General features: G+C 28.8%; 1 protein-coding gene across 1 annotated transcript in view; it reads left to right on the forward strand.

Moving 5' to 3' along the window:
- The window catches only part of LOC111624564 (formin-like protein CG32138), a 142236-nt gene that overhangs the window by 72810 nt on the left and 44490 nt on the right, over positions 1–24936 (forward strand). The window contains exons 3-7 of the mRNA XM_023367445.1: positions 11125–11208; positions 21840–21926; positions 23128–23207; positions 23691–23774; positions 23851–24055. Of these exons, the coding sequence (XP_023223213.1) occupies positions 11125–11208; positions 21840–21926; positions 23128–23207; positions 23691–23774; positions 23851–24055 (540 nt within the window). The remainder of the gene's footprint in view (positions 1–11124; positions 11209–21839; positions 21927–23127; positions 23208–23690; positions 23775–23850; positions 24056–24936) is intronic.

The raw sequence follows: 24936 nt of genomic DNA on the forward strand, positions 1-24936 counted from the left end.
GTAATAATTTTTGTTTAATCACTTTATTTCAACTTTTTTTTTTTTTTTGCTAATTATGTATTTGCTCGAACTTCGTTAAAACCTTAACTGTACCCCGAACAACGACCGAAGTTGTAGGAAGAAATTCGCGTATTTTACCGATCTAGGTATCCCCCTTTTCCAAATTTTAATATCGACTCAAAATAAGTTAAAAAGACAAATTACAATAAAACGGTTTATTATCCAACTATCAGAAATTTCACAACATGCCAAGGAAGAGAGGAAGGAGCAATTAAATAATGAAAATTATAAAGGAGTTTAAAAAATATATAAAAATGAGAAATATAGCACTTCTGACAATCGCTGCGAGTGTGTGGGTTAAATTTGGAAAATCCGTGCTTCTCACATGGACAACTGTATGAGGCCGGCTCACGCGTCGGAAAACCTGATTTATTCGTGTACGCATCAGACGGAAAAACAAAAAATATCGTGTATCCACAAGCACTCCAATAAATAAATAGAATTGAAACGACACTTTGAAATATTTTCCCAATTAAAATGAATAATAATAATAATATAATAATAAGTTTCAATAAAAATGATAAAATGTAAATTTAATTTTATCATAGCGAGTTTGCTTGAATTTCGTTTCTTCTGAGATCGCAGCAATGCGCAACGGGTAAGCTAGTTCATTAAAATAGAAGAACAGTAAAATTAAAAGTATATTCATATTTTATCTCTTCGTACGTCAGAAATGTAGTCTCTTGGTGAAGTCAGCCTTTATCTTGAGACTCTTTAAAATGTGAAGACACTTTAAATTTTAGTATTTCTTCAATGTTTATGATTTCAAATTGTGTTTGTCCTCCTGGAGTTTTTTATTAATTGCTTTAATAGAGTTTGAAAACAAAATAGATTAAAAAAGTGTTTTTTTTTACTTATTTGTAGTTTTAAACTCCATTTAAAGCAACTATTTTTTCATTTTAAATTTTTGAAGTCTTTTTATGTATGAAACAAATAGATAGTTATATATATAAGGAATAAATATCAAAAAATGTCACACACAACCAAATCAGAATCAGTAGTTCATCTAAGTCATGTGATCTATATTCTGCTAATCACACAGGTCTAACATTGCAAACCAGAAGTTCTGTCATTATTTATCACTTGCTTTGAAGATTTAATCGACGAATTCAATTGCTTACAACACATTTTGATTTAAAAATAAAAACTTTAATAATATTGTTTAGTACAATAAAATGTTGTAATTTAAAATAAAATAATGTTTATTTAATGATTTGTATAATTTATAATCAGATATTCCTTACATTTCCATTTAAAATAATTCTATCATTTGGTACATAATTTTTATTTTCATTATTCAGAGAAATATTGATATGATACACCTCAGCATTTTTGAATTATTTTAAATAAATCTAGTTTAAAATGTAATTCTGATTAAATGAGATTTTCTAATAGAAAAATTAGATTTTGACAACCAAATACTTAAAATTTATAAACCTTAAATTTTACATGCCTTATTTGTTTGTAAAAGTAAACATTACAATGAAAAACACTGGAAAATTTATGAAATTCTGTTTATCATGTGGAGATATTTTTAGTTACTTTTAATTAAAATTTAAATTGAGAAAATATCTGGAATATGTCAGCACATCAAAAAATATTCAGTTTTTTTAAGTATTAGCAATTCATTTCATATTATTTTTACTTGATTTACACATGATTCACATTTATTTACATTAGATTTCAAATCTATTGTAAAATATGTAAACCCTAAAAAAGTATAAAAGTACATTATATTTAATGATGGTCACACTTAATTCTATATTGTTATACCTTTATCAGTAATTTGCATATCCACTTTCTATGATATTTTATTAAGCTGTTAACTTGTTTATCTTTAAGTAATAAAAATTTATTTTATTTATTATTGTAATTTTATTTGATATCTTTACATTAAAATTCTTTAGTCAAATGGCATTTATAAATAGATATTCAAAACATACAAAGTGCAAGAACCAGTAATAGCTTAATGATATTGGTATGTATTAAAACCAATTTACAATAATATCAGTTTACAGAATTTTGAATAATTCATATAAACATACATCTCTTGCCTATAAAACATCCTTAATATAAATCAATAATGTTAAAATTATTTAACAGTTAATTATAAATTGTATTTAATGTCATTGTATTTAATGTATTTCAACTTTGTAAAACCTATTTCATAGTTAAAATAAAAGGTTTTTTTTACAGTGGATGTACTTCTCATATTTTGTATATCTTAAGTATTGACTATTGATAATGTTTAAAATATGTCATTTTCTTTTATCATATTGTTAACTTTTGAATGAATCATATTAGTTGTTTATTATACTTTTGTATGTAATTACATATTTTCAAATGGAAAATTTTCAAACTGTGTATGGGCTATTTTGAAATTTATGTAATAACGAACACAGAACTAATTACCAATGCAAAGAAAACAAAACCCGACCTCAGCACAAACATTTTCTAACTCCTTCTGAGTTCTCTTTCAGGTGTTTTAGCAATTACTCAATGGAATGTCATTTGGAAGATAAAAGTTCTTAAAAGAAATGTAATTCAAATGACAATTTGAACTATAAGTTTAAAACTGCACATGTGTTGTCCTGCAATAACAAAGATTCAACCAATGACTATACCATCATGTTAAGTAGAGTCTGTCAGGCCATCAACAACATTATTTGCTCCTTAAAATTTACACAAGATGATGCAAAGTTAGCTTTAAAGATTTCTATGGCCTCCAACCATCTGAGGTGTTCTGTGTGCGAAGTTGTGAGGAGACGTTTGGCCAGCGTGAAGTTCACCACAATTTCTGGATCCTCTGTTTAGGTAGAGAGGGCTGTGGAAGTTCTAGCATGTTGCACATCTGAGATATGTTTTTGCATTCTGGATCTCGTAGAACATTTAGTGGACCCAATGTAAACATGATGTGATGATTGAATTTTAAAGTGTTTACTTTGTTTTATTTTATTGCTTACTGTTGCTCTAGCTTTATTGTTTAGCAACATTGGTAGAGCAATGCACATTCAGGATCCAGCCTATTGACTCCATTCTTATTCTGAGAAATACTATAATAGTAATAAGAGTTTAATAACTACACCATGTTTTCTTGATTCTAGCCATCAAATTGAATGCACACCTGATTTTTGAGAATCAAAACTCATAAAAGTTAGCTTGCAAAATCAAGCTAACTTTTATGAGTTTTGATTCTCAAAAATCCTATGTGCACATCCTATATCACCAAAAACACTGCTGTAAAAAGTTCATGTATTAAATGGTAATAAGTTTTTGAAAAACATTTTATTTTCATATTTTATAGTGCTTCATGATATCCATATTTTTGAATGTATTCATTTATGTCTCCATTATTAGATACAGAGAATATGTAATCAATACAAAATCAGTCAAAATTACTGTATAATCAACATTTTAACGGTAATATTTCATTTTNAGAAGTCATTTCAATACATGCATATGTAAGGGCCCAGATTTAAGAATGCTGAGATTCGAATATTTTTATTCATTTTCATCTACCATTTTGTTTCAAAACCAAAATGATTTTATAAAAGTTAGGGTTAACTTGAAAAGAGAAAAACAACTGACAAAATGTTCTCATAAAAATCACTCATAAAACTCCGTTCCCACGAAAATACTTTCTTGTAGAAGATGAGTTAACTGTTCTGTCATAATTTTGTCACTTTGTCCACCATTGGTCAAAGATGATCATCACCTGTGATGTACATGGGGAAATCTCGAGAAGAGAGCTCCCATATAAAAGGCAAGTGCAATGACGACATCGGGGGAAAGTTATTTTTCTGTACTCTGTGGGTGTGGTTGTGGGTGTTGGTGGGTGGGTGGGTGGATTACCTGCCTCTCATCGCCATCATCTTCGATAGACTTTACAATCCTGACTTTGATTACAACTTTAAACTTTGACTACAACTTTGAACTGAATTTCGAACTTGGGAATAACAAGAATTCAGATATCACCTAGACATCAACGTTTACAACTAGATGTATTTATCCTACTTGCGATGATATGTAAACTCTCTCTTGAGTACTTTCAGAACGTGGTTAGTGACGTGACTATAAAATATTGTTAGCTACCTATCTCAAATGGAATTACCTATATGGGATGTTAACCCAAAGAGAAATGTGTGCTCTTGAACCCTTAATAATCTATAACCATGTAAATACGTTCTACAATAAGCGGGTATAATGTTAACAAATTTTGATTGGTGTGTGTTTCTTCTGACATTATCACCTCCATACTGAACCTGAAGTCCTCCATGAGGTCGCTCGTGATAATTTATCCTCCATTAAATGCGTATCTATCCGCTAAGAAATTGATAGATTGGTGTCAGATCCTGACGGGAGAAAGGATTTAACAATCCTTAACTCTATAACCTTCCCACTCAACAGAACCCATCCTTTGGACAAGAGAGACTGGACCTCAAGGTCTTGAGTCAAGTAAGAGGTAGGAGAGTCAATAACTCGTAAACATCCTATCCACGATTAGTCTCACACATAAATTACATTTCATAAAAACAAATAATTATAATTAACGATAAAGAAGATTTAAATTATTCTACAATAATTTCTAACAAAATTTAATGGGATATTTGTTACGATAAATCTTCAGCAATTTTTTCAAAATTTGGTTCCCATGTTGTTAAATAGAGATTATAATTGTGTACTGACCTTGAAAGTAATAACTGCGAATTTATAATGTGCAGAACAATACATGAATCTTTCAATTTTTGTAACAAATGTAATGTCTAAATTTGCTAAATATCAAGTAATGCGCGTATGCAGTGACACGCATTGCATGGTGGGATATGATCCATGCCTCATTATTCCTAATACCAGTAGTCCAGTAAAAACAAAAAGCCCCAATCTCATTGAGCAATAATTATAGAATAGAAAAAGAAAATTTTTCCTATTCTAAAATTAATGCTCGGTTAAACTGTAATTTTACTAGACTACTGGTTCACTCAGCACTAATAGCACAAATAGACAGGCAAATCAAGTGGATAAACAAGTTGTTTAGACCAAGGGTGGCCAACATGAGGCCCGCGGGCCGCATGCGGCCCACCTGGAGTCGAGTTGCGGCCCGCGGAGCTTGGTCAAATGAACGTAAATGTTAACTTTATTGTACNGAGTTATCCGGAGTGCCGGGTTATCGAGAGCCGAGTTTTCGAGGTTCTACTGTACCATTTTTTTTTCACTGATCATAATTGATAATTTATAATGCCTGAATGTGTCATGAATGAGTAATGTGTTCCTATTTACAACCTATAGATTCAGATTTCTATCACATGTGTGTTCTTGAACCTTTAATTCCTTAATTGGTAACCTTATCCTGTAACACCTTAAATGTCTTTTAACTATGCAGATTGCACACCCCTGATTTACATAATAATGCAAGTTACAATTTTACATAATAAACAAATCCTTGTTAATGATTTTTTTATTAATGATTTTAAGTCAGCCATTTTCTTCTCCATATTACAACATTTTTGACTTGTTACATGCAGAAGAAAAGAAATATGATTTTGATTTAAAAAATAAACAATAAAATATTATTATTTATGAAAGATTAAATTTAATTTTTAATTTCAGTAGTGAAATATAACATAAGTCTATCATATTCAAAACATATTGTAAATTCAATAGTTTTGAAAACATGTTTGTTGAATGAATCATGTCTGATTTCCAAGTTAATAATGCTTTATACACGTTTAACCTTTCCTGACAGAACTAAATAACATCCTTGAGTGAATGAATGAGATAATTTATAGGCCTCAACAAAAAGTCATGAAAAGAATTTTATTTAAGGTTAAAATATATAAATTTAATTCTTTATTCAAAAAAAAAAATTCTATAATATATCATTCTCCCGACCTCAGCACAAACATTTTCTAACTCCTTCTGAGTTCTCTTTCAGGTGTTTTAGCAATTACTCAATGGAATGTCATTTGGAAGATAAAAGTTCTTAAAAGAAATGTAATTCAAATGACAATTTGAACTATAAGTTTAAAACTGCACATGTGTTGTCCTGCAATAACAAAGATTCAACCAATGACTATACCATCATGTTAAGTAGAGTCTGTCAGGCCATCAACAACATTATTTGCTCCTTAAAATTTACACAAGATGATGCAAAGTTAGCTTTAAAGATTTCTATGGCCTCCAACCATCTGAGGTGTTCTGTGTGCGAAGTTGTGAGGAGACGTTTGGCCAGCGTGAAGTTCACCACAATTTCTGGATCCTCTGTTTAGGTAGAGAGGGCTGTGGAAGTTCTAGCATGTTGCACATCTGAGATATGTTTTTGCATTCTGGATCTCGTAGAACATTTAGTGGACCCAATGTAAACATGATGTGATGATTGAATTTTAAAGTGTTTACTTTGTTTTATTTTATTGCTTACTGTTGCTCTAGCTTTATTGTTTAGCAACATTGGTAGAGCAATGCACATTCAGGATCCAGCCTATTGACTCCATTCTTATTCTGAGAAATACTATAATAGTAATAAGAGTTTAATAACTACACCATGTTTTCTTGATTCTAGCCATCAAATTGAATGCACACCTGATTTTTGAGAATCAAAACTCATAAAAGTTAGCTTGCAAAATCAAGCTAACTTTTATGAGTTTTGATTCTCAAAAATCCTATGTGCACATCCTATATCACCAAAAACACTGCTGTAAAAAGTTCATGTATTAAATGGTAATAAGTTTTTGAAAAACATTTTATTTTCATATTTTATAGTGCTTCATGATATCCATATTTTTGAATGTATTCATTTATGTCTCCATTATTAGATACAGAGAATATGTAATCAATACAAAATCAGTCAAAATTACTGTATAATCAACATTTTAACGGTAATATTTCATTTTGGTATGCACAAGTATAAAATTTACCAGGTATGTAGTATCACATCAAAATATCTATATATGTTCCTAAACATAGTGGATATATGTTCTTCAACATAGTGGATAGCTCTCCACTTAAACACAGCTGTATAGAAGACTTGTCTGCTAGACATTGTTCATTTGGTATGCTGTAATTCAAAAGACCACCGAACCATTTCAAAACCAAAATTAAAACTGAAATAGTGGAAGAGATTCATACCATGTCTATACTGATAACATAATACATGAGAATTATTAAACAATGTAAAGAGATAAAGATACAAACAACACTGTATTAAGTTGACTTTGTGCTTGATTTTAATGTGCACCTCAATTTTTGAGACCAGAAAAGTCCATAAAAAAGTGTGTTCTAGAATTGAGAAAAACAGTATTATAAATTTTATAAAAATAAAAATATTAAAAAATAGTAAATTAATGTGAATTTATTCTTCTATTTAATGAAATTCTTGTCAGATAGTAAATTTACTTATTACAGTAGAACCTCGAAAACTCGGCCTAATGTGGACCGAAGGGTGGCCGAGTTTGTGAAAATGCCAGGTTATCGGGAATGGGGTTAAAAAAAATAAGTACGAGTGTTTCCTCAGAAAATNTTTTTACATTAAACCAGGCAAGTGTTTGACCACGATCTCACCTACTGGAAAGCAACGATGTGGTTGAAGCTGTAGCACGCTTGCTTGTTTACTTAAATTAACAAAAAAAATTAGGTGCGTGGCCCGGCAGGAAATATTATTTCTGAAATTTGGCCCGCCTGCTAAAAAGGTTGGCCACCCCTGGTTTAGACTGTTAAAAGGGAAATTGGTGTTCATACTGGGATATTTTAAAGCAAGTTTTTGTCATTTCTTTTTTCTTGTGTTAATAATTTACAGCAAATTGATTAACATACGCCATTTTATAATGAAAGTTAGATGTACCCTTTCAATTTATGCTCGTACTCCTAGGAGTACATGTATCACCAGTTGAGAATCACTGCTCTAGAACAGTGTTGTCCAACCAAAATTGTTTATCGGTTACAAAAATAAAAATACACTGTGGGCCACGCACATTTGTTTACAACAAAACATATTCAATTATACAGTATTTTGTACGTGTTTTAATGTGAAACTTGCTTTACAATTTTTTCACTTATTTTTTTAATATCAACAGGTATTTTTGATGTTGTACAATGTAGTTGGATTTTTAAATTTATATCGGTCAATCTATTACGACTTTTACATTTAACAATCTTCAAGTTTGAGAAAAAAGATTTACAAAGATAGGTAATTACCATTGTAGCTGTAACGCTCATTGCATTTTTTTAGGTTAGGGAATTTATCATTACAGACATATTTTGTATAAAACTGAACTTTGTTATTGGCCTCAAACATATATTTCAATTCAGAAGATAATGGAGATCTATCAAATCTATCTGCAAATTTGTTGGAGCTTGTTCCACAACAATGCCAAATGGACATAAGAAAATATTAAATATATTCTCATAAATTTTTAAATATGAAAATCTTTATTGAAATTCTTATAGTAAATTAGTAATTTCTTGTGCATATCTAGAAAAATGTTTTTTGTCACTACTAAATTTATGTAATTTAAGACGATATAATTTTGGACGAGTTTTTGACTTTCATGAAATTACTAATTGAGTTTTGTGAATGCTTCTACATTTTGATAAGTGTGATTAATTTATTTTCACTTTGAAGCTGGTTATTAAGTTCGTTTAATTTCATTGTGATATTTATAAGAAAACATAAATCCAAAAGCTACTGTCCATCATATAATATAGCAACATTCTGGTCATTTTCATTCATAAAAATTCAAATTTTTTCTCTCAATTTCCAAAATTTCTTTAAGAATTTTCCACAACTTAATTAGGAGAGATAGGTAAACAGAATAACTTTATTAAAAATGGCTGCCAGGTCAAAGAAAAAAAAAACCAGTAACTAACAGTCATCCAATTTTGAAATGATGTACAGAACATAACTGCTTCTTGGTGGCTAACTATAATCAAATAGCTTCCACAGTAAAACATAATTAAACCCGTTAACAATCTAAACATGGAATGATTTGAAATTTTAAATCTATAAGCACGTGTAATTCTAATTTAAATTTTATTAGGCTTATTTCCAAAGAATTTAAAGAAAACAATAAAATTTCTTATTGTTTATTGGAAACATGACTGTTGTAACTTAAGAATGTGTCTATTGTTTGACATTTATTACATATATAAGGCAAATTTAAGGAAATATAATTTCATTGTACCAAAACACCAATTTAAAAACATTTGTTGTTGTAAACATACTGACTAAATACATACATATATATATACAGTATGTATTTGCAGAACACCTGAAGTGGCTTCATGGAGCAGCCATGATCTGCAGACCACTGATTGAGAACCACAGTTCTAGACTTTAGAGCAATGTTTTTCAACAAGACATTGCTGCTCTAGATTCTAGAGCAGCGTGAAGCCACATCAAGTGTTCTGCGAAAAATCAAATATACAATTAAAAATTTTTGCAAAAGAAAAATCAATACAATGTAAAATAAGTTTTGTATGGGAATGTAATCAGCAAATGCCAATTTTGTCATCTACCAGACTGAGTGTGCTTGATTTCAAAAAGGTTTGCCACCCCTACTTTAAAGCTGTTGTATTGTAAGTGTTCCGCAGAAAAAAATGTCAAAGTTTAGTGTTCCCCAACTTCACAAAGATTGAAAACCACTGGTCTAGAACAATGTTTTTCAACAAGACAATTACCCCCTGTCAATTTTGTCCTACTTCATCAATGTTAAAATCTGGTCACCTTACTATAATGTCAAATCAAATACATCATACCATGTCTTTGAGATTTGTTTTTCTTCTTTAAAATTGATAGATAGACCCTAGCAGTCTGCTTTAAATATTTCCATTTGTGATATACTTTTGTGTACAGTGATATATTTTTCTTGATACCTTTATCTCTTAAACTGTACACACAATTAATAGATGATCTCTTGCATAAAATAAGCAAATTTTTAAAACTGGTTTTAGGTCAGCTTTATTCAGTTTTCCAGTATATTGAATTTGTCTTAATTATTAAAATTCAGATCTGCTAGTTGGCAATTTTAAACTTATTAATCAAAGTTGATGGTCAAGGATTTATAGTATTCTATATCAAGGATAAGTCAAAGTTGAATGAATCTTTTTAAATTTATTATTTTAGTTTCAAGACAGATAAATATAAATGCCTTAAAATATTTTTGTATGGTAATTTCAAAATTTTTATATATTGTTGCTCATTAATTTTACAGATGTAACAAATATAACAGATTTTGGAAACAACAGAATAAATTTGCTTATTTTAAGGTGTCCATTGGAGTGAAAATAGATTTTGAGAATATTAGATAGCAATTGTTAATATGTATAATATCTGCTAGATAGTATATGACAGCAATTATTGTTTTATTGTTTCTTGTTTGCTATAATATAGGTTATTTGTCTCTTAATTATCACACACAGTTGATAATTAAGTAACCAAAGATCATGACATCTGTGGTTACAAGAAACAATCAGTATTATCAGATCATCATTTTTCCTTATTAGTTCATTATATTAAATTTTATATAAAATTGTTTCATATTAGTATTTCTGTTATTTTTATTGTTTTTTTTTAAATTGAATTTTAATATATATAGAATTTTAAAGTGAATACATACAGAATTTTATTTTGACAAAGTTTTAAAATAAGAACATATTTCATATAAAAATTACTTCTATACTGATTCTAAACATTCTCAAGCCTCATTTCCAAAGTTTATATGGAGGCAATTAGCTTTGGAATGGCATATATAGTACAGTACTTGTAATAATATTTAAGATATTTTTTGTTTGTTGGATATAATACATTCATGGACAAAAGTTTGGAAACATATAATAATATTTTATTCCATGTTTCTAACTTTTGGCCATGCCTGTAGATGGATATACCATTGCAATTTTAATTCATTTAAATAAATTTTTCATATAATATATATTATAACAATTATATGATTGATTTTAAGTTGATAGCTGTTTCAATTTTAGATATTTTATATTAATTAATACTCTATATAAACAAACTAGAATTTAATATTTATTTATTTATATATTGATATAGATTTATATTTCTTTTAGGCATCAATGGATCTTCCTCCAGATAAAGCAAAGCTATTAAAACAATATGATGATGTAAAGAAATGGGATATGATATGTGATCAGGTAAAGATATTTTTTTTTACTTGAAAATTGTATTATAAAACTTATTTTAAAAATAATTAATAAATTTTTGCAGATAATTGATATTTGTGATTAAAAAGTATTTTATAAATAAAAACATTTTAATATATAAAATTTTAAAATTATAATTGAATAATATTATATGTGATTAGATCATCATTTACAAGTAACTGAGGTGGATCGAAAAGTAAGTTAACAAATCTTAATAGTTAAGATATCAAATTCATTGAAATTTTAAATGCTTTTGAAATATGATAGTGAGTTATAGTGTTCACTCGTGATTTGAAGCATATGTGCAGAAAGAATACAGTTGCAGCAGTTTAACATGGTGATTATTTGGAAAATTATTTTGTATAGATGTAGTTTTACATGGCATGGAAAGTTTTTGTTGTTATATTATGTTTACCTTCTATAACAATGCCTGATTGCATATGATACAATGGAAACAGAACCTGCAGCAAAAATTCTGTTGAGAAATATGGTGCCATTTTTTATAGAGCATAGATTTGCATCCAGAAATTTTTGTGATTCCCATTTGAAAGAATTGCTTGTTAAAAATCATTTTATCTGTAATGAAGATATCAAATATTATTATAATATGGTTGGTGCAATATAAGCATATATTCCCTGTGTCTTGAGTACAAAAAACTTAATATGTTTAATGAGAAGTAGTCCCTGTTTAATAATCATGAATATGCTTAGAAATAATGTACATCTGACACTTTATTTATTATCAATTTACTCTAAAAGTGTTCTTTTTATTTATATACACTATAAACCTCTTTTCTGATTAATCTTTATCATTATCTAATTATTAAATATAATCATTTTAAAACAAAAACCAACAACTGCATGAGTAAACTGAAACTATATACAAACATAATAAAACCTAAACACAAATTTCCAGCAAATAAATACACAAATATTTAATGTTTGAACATTTTCAGCCACTATTTTATTGGCTCTCTTCAGGAAAAAATATGACAAAAAACTGTTCATAAAGGTTAAAGGAAAAAAGGTTGTTACTTTATAATTATTTTGAAATATATTTTCATATTTTTATGAGATGTAAAAGAATGATGACCAAAATTATAAAAGATTAAACTTAATTATATTATATAAATGATCACATTTGATTTTTGTTTATTTATTTTTATAATTTTAATCACTGAGGTTATCCTTTTAAGTAAGTTGTTGTAAACTCTTATTAATTTTGATAAATATTTTTAAAGTATTATTTTTCTAAAGTATTAAACTATTTTGGTCATAAAACAAATTTTGAACTTGTATTATTAAATTTTTTAATCTGAATTTCTTATATTTGAATATAATTGGGAGGAGGAAGGATTTAAAACTATCAGTGGCATGCCGTCATTGGAAGTGGTGGATGCGCTGCTTCCCTTGTATTTTCTAAAAAATAAATACATATTACTTTCAATTATATGAAAATAATCACACAATATTTTATTATAACTGCATTACATATCTTATTACAAATTTCTATACTACATGTGAGCAAAAAGATAAGATTGCTATTGTATATTCGAATATTAGTGGTGGAGTGGAAGCGCTGTATTGTCAGCATCCAAAAAGCCAGATTTGCACATGCACTTTACAGAGTACCAACCTCACCCGGTTTAGATGGTAGAAGCCTAGGAACTTGGGTGGATGCTACATGTATAACGCATCCTATTCTATCCAGGACCGATTCTGGGCTGTTAGCTGCCTGCCTGCTAGATACAGTGGAACCCCGGTTAACGAACTTAATCCGTTCCGCGACTCCATTCGTTAACCGAAGCAATTTTTCCCATAGAAATTAATGCAAATGCAATTAATCCGTTCTAGTCTCCGAAATTTTTGTGATTTTATTTGTAATATACAGTAATTTTCTTTGATGAAAATGTAAGAGAACGTAGTATTTATCGTTACAGCAACAAACATGTAAACTTTGTTTAATAAAATAGCACTGTACATATCTTCGTTTGTTGTAGTTGGTGGCAGAAAAGTGGAGATGTACGAACCTTAATGCTTAGAAGGGGAATCCCCTCCAAAAAATAACGGGTAGCACTTCATTGGAAGATTCTTCCAGTCGAAGTCTCTTTCGGTAAAAAAAAAAACCCCCACCAGTGGCTAAGTGGTCTTCGTACCTTGAACACGGGGGAGTTCGTGGGTTCGCACCTCGTTCAAACGGGCTGCCACGTGGAGTTTTCCGGGTTTTCTCCACGTCTGTAACGCCTAAATAGGGGCCAGTTTCCCTTAAAAACACCTCCCAGAAGGCATTCCCCTTGGCAGATTGCCTAAGTGTTGCATTGCCATAACTTAACAACAAACAAACAAACTCTTTCCGTAAGGAACAAGAAATTGATCTAAAGTTGATTGTCTTACTCTTTTAATCAAAATCGTTCTCAAATGCGATAGCACGTTTTCTATTGCCACTATGACTTTTTTCTTTCTTTGATGCCATATTGATTAAATATATAAATCACAAAACTGAAAAAAGAAGTATAGCACAAACACTCGGAAAAGCAATGCTTAACTCGCACATGCCTAACACCAACTAAAATTTGACACAAAATACCGTTCATTATCCGAATTTTGTTCGCTATCCGAGACAAAATTTTTGCAAAATAAAAGTTCGTTAACCGATTTGGTCGTTAACCAGGACGTTCGTTAACCGGGTTTCCACTGTATTTGGCTGCCCTCACCCAATTACGTGAATCACGAGTAGATTTATAACTTAACCCAACCAATAAGAATTTACTGGTATGTTTTTATGATAGTTCTGTATAGTTGACAGAAGTTTTAAAAAATGCATTAAAATATTTGATATTTTTATTCCACACTCCGATTTTATATCACTCACAGATTTCAATGTTAAACCAGTGATATTACGATTTTGTATATCCCATCTCTAAGGGGATGTAGAAAAAACATGTACAATTCTTGTATAATGTTAAAAAATTAACTGTTATTTTGACAGCATCATTTACAACTAAATTTAATGAATGAGAGAGATGCACAAGGTACAGAAAAAGCTCTAGAATTTATTTTCCTTAAATTTACAATTTATGTATCCGTTTGTCATTAAAATTTGTCTTTCCACTTTTTTCCTGAGACTACAAATATTCGAGTACAAAGTAACTGGTTTCAACTTATTTCTNGACAGCATCATTTACAACTAAATTTAATGAATGAGAGAGATGCACAAGGTACAGAAAAAGCTCTAGAATTTATTTTCCTTAAATTTACAATTTATGTATCCGTTTGTCATTAAAATTTGTCTTTCCACTTTTTTCCTGAGACTACAAATATTCGAGTACAAAGTAACTGGTTTCAACTTATTTCTACTTTAGAAGTAGTTAAATAATTAAAGCGATTAGGGAATTGGAGACATAAACAAAACTCTGATGAAAGAGCCGAAATTTTATTTAAACAAAAGCTAAATCGAACCATTTTTAGCCGAGTACAGTGGAGACCAATTTATTTGTATTATTAATGTAATAAAGACAGAAATTTTTCCAGTTCAATGAGAGTGACCAAAAAGTTGTAAATTTTGGAAATTTCTGAGGACACTTGGTCCTAAAACGAATTAGTTAGAAAACAAAGGACTATTAAGTTTAACATATTTAGATTTTTACAGCTATAGTGAGAAACGTTTAAAATCTACAACAACCCTGTCGTATCCTTTGAGATATACTAGTGATGCGACAAAAGAGGTATTTGACATTGACAGGTATCGGCACCCTGGGGATTTGGCAGTCCACGTATATGCATGCTCTGCAGCCGTCTTCGATTCCATCCATTAGCCACTTATAGGGAGCTATTTGACTAAGTGCATTGTTTTAAGATTTAAAAAGTAAAGAATATATTATATTTCTATGTCATATATTAAAAATTATTCATTTCGCTGTAATTTGACTCTAGACACTAATAAAATACTAAAATCAAATGTGGAAACTGAGGCAAGATAAGCCGATTAATATATAAAAAAATTTCAGTGTGTACTGGAAATGGTGTGAATTACGAAATTAATTTTAATTTCAAAATTATAAAATAATATACACAATAAATAAGTAATAAACTACACAATAATGAGTAAATAATATATTTTATTTATTCAAATATTCACTTCTGTCTAACATATGAATATTAACTACAACAATAACTTTGTCCAACGAATACATAAACACAAAACAATGTCAGTTCGTCGTGGGTTCGGACCTGTGCAGCAAATGGACAGGTCCGAACCCGTAGTAAACTAATGCGAGTTATTTACATAACTCTCAGTATAAATGTAAATTATATAAATTAAAGTTATATCAGAAAATGCATCTTTTATATAGGAAATACATTTTTATTTATATTTGCACAATATATTTATAGAGTTTACATCAAATGTAATATAATATTTTAAAATTTAATTTGTCCAATACATTGATTTTATTGCTAAGAATTGCTGCTAAATTACATCATAAAATTTATGTCTGGGTTATATGAAGTAAATGTTATTGAAGAATCGCGTGACAATCGAATAAATCTTAAAATTTCCGTAATAAAGATTATTGATAAAAATAGTAATTATAAATAAATAGAAGTTGATTTAAAAATTATAATATATAATTTAAAATATTATACAATCATAAATTAAATCGTATATTTTTCTTCTAAACATTTGAGAAGAAGTAAATTAGTAAATTAGTGTTAATAATAATAAAAACAATCATTTGCTTCACCTGTACTTGATCCAATAAAANGTGGATACATGATATTTTTTGTTTTTCCGTCTGGTGCGTACACAAATAAATCAGAAGGTTTCCCGACGCGTGAGCCAGCCACATACAGTTGTCCATGCGAGAAGCACGGATTCTCCAAATTTAGCCCACACACTTGCACCGATTGTCAGAAGTGCGATATTTTCCATTTTTATATATATATTTTTTAATCCTTTATAATTTTAATTATTTAATTGCTCCTTGGCATGTTGTGAAATTTCTGATAGTTGGATAATAAACCATTTTATTGAAATTTGTCTTTTTAAATTATTTTGAGTCAATATTAAAATTTGGAAAAGGGGGGATACCTAGATCGGTAAAATACGCGAATTTCTTCCTACAACTTCGGTTGTTATTCGGGGTACAGTTAAGGTTTTAACGAAGTTCGAGCGAATACATAATTAGCAAAACAAAGTTGAAATAAAGTGATTAAACAAAAGTTATTACAAATATCGTAAATAACAGTTCACAAATGCATATATAGAGATATTTTTTGAAAGGGGGAAATGGTCTTCACAATTTGAAATCGATTGAACACACACTGCTCGAATGCTCGCATAAACGCGTGCCATCTATCGTAGGATAAATGCCAGAAACCTTTGTGGGAGTATATTAGAAAACTTCCCAAAGCTTCGTGGCAATTGGATAAACGGTGTGGTAATGCATGAAAGACACACACACACATTCATTTTTATATATATAGATAAGTAGTGTTTTTCACAACAAATTAGATAATATATATATGGCATTATTATTATTAGATAATTACTTATTATTTAAGTAAATTATTACTTAAATAATAAGTAATTATCTAATAATAATAAACAATTAAACATTTACTTACAACACTAACTTGTACTTCAATAACAAACAATTGAGCAAACAAATTCAATGGGAGCATTGGCTTTGCATGGTTTTAGAAAGTTTTGGATAAATTTGGCTGTAATAATTCTAATAATTTAATTATTAAATTAAATAATTTAGACATGTAACTTTGTTTGTCTCACTCTGTCATGTACTGATTGACTATAAGTACATAGTTTTGTCGTGATAAACACATTCTGACAAGTCATGATAAACACGGACTTGTCAGAACGTGTTTATCACGATCAGTCTGCACATTTTAGTTTTTTTTTAATTTTGGCAAATATTAGATACTTAGTTTACGAGTAAAGGTGTTATGCCCAGCTATGCCGAAATCAATGAAAATTGCCAAACATATAAACAATCTAAAACTTCAAATATCTACCTACTTTGATTTTCAGAGTTCGAAAATAGGTTTATTAATTAAATAACAATTTATAGGTACTTACATACTTACATTTATAATTATTATTTTAACACTAATTTTTAAATAATAAAAGCTATAAAATAGATAAATAATAAAATAGGTAATTTATTGAATATGTATTTTAATAAAAACACTTTTGCGGTAATATCCAACAGTAGTACTTAGTTTCTTTTTTGACAGTTCTTATTGACTTCAAAAAGTAGTTAGGCATCTTATTTGGAAAAAAATATGTATAGTATGTATTTTAAAAATATAATAATTATTATGTTACCTACCTTTACTTCGTTTTTTTATTATTATTATATATATGTACATACATAACTTTGAGAAGATAATTCGCTTCTAACTCTTTTACTCAAAACAACAAACTATACGTCACAGCCAAAGCACTGGTGAAGACGCCAAATTGTCTTGCGTCGAAAGTGAATTAAACCTCACAGAAACATCCGACGACAGCGTCATTCGAGAGCTTCCGACGGACTGACAACAGTGACGACGCGTGTCACGGGGGAGGGGTGTGGTGAAAAGCGAGTACAGGTGGCTGAGAGATAGAATTGGTGCCTAATCCTCGTTAATCGATTCAGAACAATTTTTAAATGCTTTTTTTTTTTTTTTTAATAAAATAAATAATAATTGTGTATGGAACTAAAGAGCCGCAGCTTCACATCCAAAGAGCTGCATGAGGCTTGTGAGCCACAGGTTGCCGACCCCTGCCCTAGACCATCACTGATGAGCAAGTGACTGATTGCCCCTGGATGTCGGCTTCTTACAGAAACACAGATTCCCTATCAAGTGTCACGGCACACCACTGAAAACTATATGTCTTCTCTAAAATGGTTTCTTATATATTGTTAACAAATCACACAATTTCAAAAGCATGAAAAATGCTTAACTGACAGAGTACAAATCAAAGAGAGATTCTGTTGTGATCCAGATCAGAAAGGTATTTACACTATTTTAGAAAAAATCCAAATGAGATTAAATGTCCAAATGTCAACTTGACTATCAAAAATAATGTAAATGATTTTATTAAATAAATCTCTATCAAAAGTTAGGCATGTATATAAAAAAATGAACTAAATTTTATTTAGCCATTCCTCAAAAATACTAGCAGCAGTTCCATTCTATTGGTTTTAAATGCTGCCTGTAAATCAGATGAAAACTGAGGTGAAAAACAATTTTTTTAGCTATGAAGTAAGATAATTTAGAAGAGAGATTTGGAAGAATTTACATTAATTTACAAGTGCAACAGCACATTGTTCCCGGCATCTAAAAATTAATTTACATTTTATAAAAATGTAAATTAATGAATTTAATATAAATAATTTCAAAGGAAAAAAGGTTAAGTTATCTTAATATATTATTGTAGATATATGGAATAAATACATGAAATGAAAATGCATTGTAAATACAAGGGCTAGTCAAGAGATCAAACTTTTGCTAAAACTTTATTACTTATGTATAAGTTTATTAGATCTTGTCTCTTTCAAAGTAAGTCTCCTTTACTGGTAACATATCATTCCTGTTTCTTCCATGATTGGAATGTCTTCTGGAATGACATGCGGGTCTTATATTGCATTTTCCTGTATCTCTTCTGTAGATTGAAAATTACAGTCTTTCAAGTTTTTTTTTTAAATCTAGGAAACAGGAAAAAGTTTACTGAGGGCAATGTCTATAGAGTAAGGTAGGTGGGGCATGAGGGGTGTTTTATTTTTTGCCAGATAAGAAGTAATATGCAATCTAGCACATAATCATGTTACAACAACCAGGCTTGGTTTCCCACAGTTGTGTGCCTCTTCCTGCCCACACCATCCCTCAAACATCTTAAAACTTCTAGATAAAAATCTGTTGACTGTGATCATGTTCTTCAAGATTTTTCAGTTTTACTCTATCTGAAATCTGTTAGATACTATGCAAACATATTTGCTCAAATGGCACATTGTTACCAAAACTTGCTGAAAAATGACACCACTGTCCACATTTCACTTCAAGTGCAAGTTTTCATGCCATTCAAAAGTTTGATTTGTTTTGAATATCCCTCATATTATTCACAAAAATGTATACGTTATGTTAATAATTTTTCATAATCACAAATTTCATTAAATTTCTCAACAGAAGCATTGCTATTTATAGTTAGCTGTTTACAGTTTTTTAATGATGATGATGATATTTAAACTAGTTGTTATAAGTTTCCACAGAGTATTGTAAAATTAAAGTTTAATTAATTACACATTAATGGCTTAATGAGATATTGAAAATTAAATTTTGAAACATGTTGTGTCAAAAATTTAACAAGTACAGTGGTACCTCGGTATGTGTCTGCTTTAGAATACGTCCAATTCGGAATATGTCCTGTTTGGACAAAACAAATTTTGCTCGGTATACGACTTAATTCAATTATATGTGCCATCTATGAACAAGTAGCACTATCGGTGTACTAGACCAGACTAGACATTCCCGGTGCCACAGTTTATAACTTTGTTAAATTTTTTCTGATTTTAATTTGTAAGTAAAATTTTATTATTTTTATCAATCATGAATTGCAAAAAGGCAAATGAGAAGCAACAGAAAACTAAAAAAATGACTAGAATCACAATGGAACTGAAAAAAGAGATTGTTGAGAAATATGAAGGTGGCATGCCTGTTCGAGATTTTAACTGTTGCATATCGCATTCTGAGATCGACGATATCGACAATCGTGAAAAATAAAAACATCATTAAATCTGCTAACGTTGCGAAAGGGGTTAAATCAATTTCTAAACAGAGATCAAGGACATTAGATCATGTTGAGAAAATGCTTTTGCTTTGGATAACTGAAAAAGTGTGCTGGAGACATCATATCAGAAGCAATTATTTGCGAGAAAGCTAAAAAGATACATGCTGATCTCATGAAAAATCAAGCAGGAACTAGCCAGGAAAGCGAGGGTGTTTCAAGCCAGCCACTTTTTTTACATGAGAACGGATTAATCATTTTTACATTACTTCTTATGAGAAAGGTTGGTTTGGTATACGTCCTATTCGGTATAAGTCCAAACATCAGGAACGGATTAAGGTTGTATACTGAGGTTCCACTGTAATATATTTTTATTATTTTCTTAAAATGGATTTTTATTAGAAATATTCTATTATATTTTCAAATGAAATATTTTTATTGCAGAATGTATAGTTGCTCTTCAACTTTTGTACATAATTGTGACTGATAGCACATTCATAGCTTAACTGTTCTTGATTCCAAAGTCACTTTTATTTTATTTGCTTTATTTAGTTTGGAAATAGTGTGAATACTTTTCTGTGTTTATTAATACTGGGATTAAGTTTATTTAGGAAGTAAATTTAATCCAGATTTTCATAAATACAGCAATTAATGATAGAATGACAAGTTAAAAAAGTTAAGTAGAATATAAAGAATTTTTTTTATGTATAATAAAGAAAAATTTAATCTGCATATATGTCAAAAGAATATACATACATCACTAAGAATTTGATGCTTTGTAAGGAGCAACTAAACAATATATTTTAAATTTATACAATATTTGTTTTATTTTTAATTTATAGCTGATGGTTGCCGAGAGAAACAAATAGCAGAACTTCAAGCATAAACCAAATTCAAAAGTTTTTGCATCTCAGAAATGGTTCCTAATAAGTTTTAGATCAGAATTCTATTAAAAATGAACATTTTAGGAAAAAAATAAATTGATCGTGCAAAATTTTGTTTAATGAAATAAAATACAGTAGAGCGTCGTTTATCCAAATCAATTGGGGACTGGGGTTGTTCGGATAACTTATTTTTCGGATAACCGATTATGTACGAAAAAATATATTAACCTTTCCCGTGTTGAAATTTTTCTCCATTGTGTGTCACTTTGCGTTGAATTTTCGTCGATGTTAAGCCTAACGTAAATTTTTTAAAATAATAATCGTGGCTATTGTATCGTTAAAAATTATATCTTTATTTTGTACAAACAAAATAAATATATTGAAAAATATAAAAACAAAACAAAAAAAAAATACTTTAGAAGTTGATCTAGTATCAAAAACATTCGATTCAGCACCCCACACAGTCCTCAGAAAAACACCACACAAAAATGCCAGTGCTGCCAGCTAAAACACACACACCAACAAAAAAAAAATATTGGCGTAGCCCAAGATATAGCCAAAGATTGCAGCGCCACAGTACTAGCAAAAATTTAAATTTGGCAACTGTAATTCTTTCGGATAACTGACGTTTCGGATAACCGACTTTCGGATAAACAACACTCTACTGTAAATTTGAATGTGTTCAAATTTATTCGTTGACTATGTTTAAACATATGTAGTTTTTCCTTTTTTACTTTGTTTAAAGAACAACTGAAGATGCTTATAATGTACTGTACATGAAGTGAAAGTATTTTTTTTTAAATTATAGAACTATATACAGTATATATATATTAAATTATTCTTGAATTTACAAAAACATAATTAAAAGTATGTTTGTAAAAATAAAACATAATTTTTAAGGAATTATACAAATAAATTTTTTTTCATGTTTTATATTTTATTTTTTAATTTAGGAAAAAGTGATAGCTAAGGAATCTCCAGCATTCTATTTACGCAAACTAAAGACATATCTGGATCCTCGTGCTTCGAGGAGTGCGAGAGTAAGTGTTTTTATTATTAATTGAATTAATCTAATAAATTAGAAATATAAATATTTATAGTACTTATTTGAGAGTAAAATATAAAGTTTAAAAAACTTAAGAGTCCTATTTTTAGTTCTGATTTTATAAATCTACTTATTTAATTTCATATAAAGGAAAAAAAAGGGAGGGGAAGTATTTTTACTAATATTTATTCTCGTCTAATTATAATAAAATTGCATAGAATAAGATAACTGCAATCATAAATCTTTTATTAGAATTATTTTTTCTATTTAAATACAGGATGAGTCTTTTCTCTGTGTTTTTTGCCTATCTATATATATATTTTTTGACTGATTTAGTTTAGTAACAAAGATTTTATTGTGTTAGTAATATTAGAAGACTTACTACTTAGTCACTCTCACTGCAGTTGTGCCATTATTTGTGTGTAGATGTATTAGATAAGAACTTAATTTCTTAGAATCATTAATGTTTAAAGGACCATAGGAAAAAAGACTATGACCTTGATTAACAAAATTCTAAAATAGTGATGATTCTGATGCATTTTTAAACTTAGGTAGTATTAATATCAATTTATAAATCACAAAACTGAAAAAAGAAGTATAGCACAAATACTCGGAAAAGCAATGCTTAACTCGCGCATGCCTAACACCNATACTAAAAATAGTTTACTGAACGTAATAACATTTTTAATTATAGAAAGTTTAAATTGATTTTCTCTTCAAGGTAAATGGAGCATTCCAAAATATTACCTTTATCATGAATAGTGTAGATGAACTTAAAATAAACAGTAAGTTCTTCAGCACTAGAATTTATAAATAAAAATTCAGTGTTTTAATTTGTAAATTCTAAGAAAAGATTGTGTTATTTTGCAGTTTAAAAGTTTTAGAGAATTGTATATATAATTAACTTTAATTTTCTAACAATGACTTAAACTTTTTTGTTTTAAAACCAGTTATGCTTAATTCTATGCTTAAAACAATATATTATTTATTTATTTATTTTTACATTACTGATGACAAAATGCATTTTGGGTCTTTTTAGTTGTTCTATATTATTAAGTGTTATGCATATTCATTTTTTTTACTATTTTCTTTTTAATGATTAATATTTAATTTAATTAACTTTATTAATGTTTACAAAACATTAATAAAAATTTTCATTTAAAAAAATTTTATATTAAAAATGAGTTGGTTTGCAGAAAAGAAAAATGCTAGGAGATTCAACATCAACGCAGGTGCTTAGAGACTTGGAAATATCTCTTCGTACAAATAATATAGAGTGAGTCATTTTGTTCAATTCATTTGATTTTTTTAAAGAAAAAATATTGGTCTATTTGTTTTCAAATATTGTTCTACTTTAATTCTGTTTGTATGTTTACTGACTTAATCATCTGTGAAAAATTGACACAATTTTTGTATTTGTAATGACATGATCTGTTCAGTTTTTATGGAGCATTTGTTCCACATATTTATTTTTATTTATTTTTTAAAGTAAGGCTATAAACAAAATTATTATATTTCATAAAATTTATTAATAAAATAATGACAATAGTCAAAATATTAAAAATAACTTTAAAATTTTATAAAAAGTTTCTTTAAAAAGATTGGAATTTAGCAAGTTTCTTGTTTATAGAACTTCTAAACACCCTTTTATTGTAGGCTATAATAGCTTATAATAAAGTGTGTTCAGAAGATTGTTTTAACTTATTTCAATATAATATAATTATTTTTCAAATTTATAATAATAATTTTCATTTTATAGATGGGTTCGTGAGTTTCTTAATGAAGATAACAAAGGGTTGGATGTTTTAGTAGATTATTTATCATTTCGATTAATTATTATGAGGTATATAAGAAGCTTTTTCCAGTTATAGTAAAATAAATTATGTATTTAATTTTGAATTAGAAATTTTTTTTTATAGACATGAGTATTTACCTTTAAATAATTTTGGTGAAAATAATGTCCCTAATGGTAGTATTAGTGGAAGTTCACACCGTCCTTTATTAGATCTTGATACACCAAAAATGAGAAGAGCTTCTAAACATATTGCTAAATTGAATATGGGAGAAGCAAAAGATGATATTCATGTTTGCATTATGTGTTTACGTGCCATAATGAATAATAAGGTAATTTAATTTTTAAATTATTATATTTAGTTATGTTTTTATGACTTTGTGCAATAAAAATTGTACATATTGGTAATTGCTTTAAAATGACATTTATTTTTATCTTTAGTTTTTATCTTTAGTAACTTCTTGTTTCCAATTAATATATTCATTATATGTCCATAAATTTTTTAATAACTGTGTTAATTGCAAAAATTCCTGTAATTAAAATCAACAGTGTAAATTTACATTTTTCTATAAATTTCCTGAGATATATTCTGTTTCCTTTGACAATATAAACAGGCACATACAATAAATTTTAAGTCTCATTTATTTAATATGTGAGAATCGGGGTTTAAGCATCAAAGTTTAAACCGTTTTCTGACAACGGGAAGGTGAGTCATGCTCACAGGGTCAGTGGATGGCAATTTAGGAGGGCAAAAATTGAGTGTAAGGTTGTGGATAAGTTGATAAGGTGTTGGCCGAGTACAAGTAAACACACTTTTAAGATATTATATAAATTTAATTAACAAATGCTATATAAAAACATTACAAAGAACAAGATTTATAATAATAATAATTTCAAACTAAAATTCCAATTGGTGGTTAGCTGGATTGCATCTCTCGTATTTCCAACAGAGGATAGTCTCTGATCCTCATTACTATTTATTTCTTAATTGGCCCTAGTCCACCTGAGAGAAAAGAGAGAGTTCTACTTACTAAGTTATAGATAGTAGAATCTTGCTTAGTCATCTGTCATCAGCGGTCAATGTTTAAAGGCAGTTGATCGATTGATTCCTGTTGTCTTGAAGGCCCCCAATAACGGGCCGTGAGCCCTCTTTATACCAAATTTGAGGGGGTGAGAACTATGACATTATTAATGATTTATACGCACACCTATT

This window comes from Centruroides sculpturatus, unplaced genomic scaffold (genome assembly GCF_000671375.1).
Source record: "Centruroides sculpturatus isolate CEXI.00-Female unplaced genomic scaffold, Cexi_2.0 scaffold15, whole genome shotgun sequence".
Lineage (NCBI taxonomy): Eukaryota > Metazoa > Arthropoda > Arachnida > Scorpiones > Buthidae > Centruroides > Centruroides sculpturatus.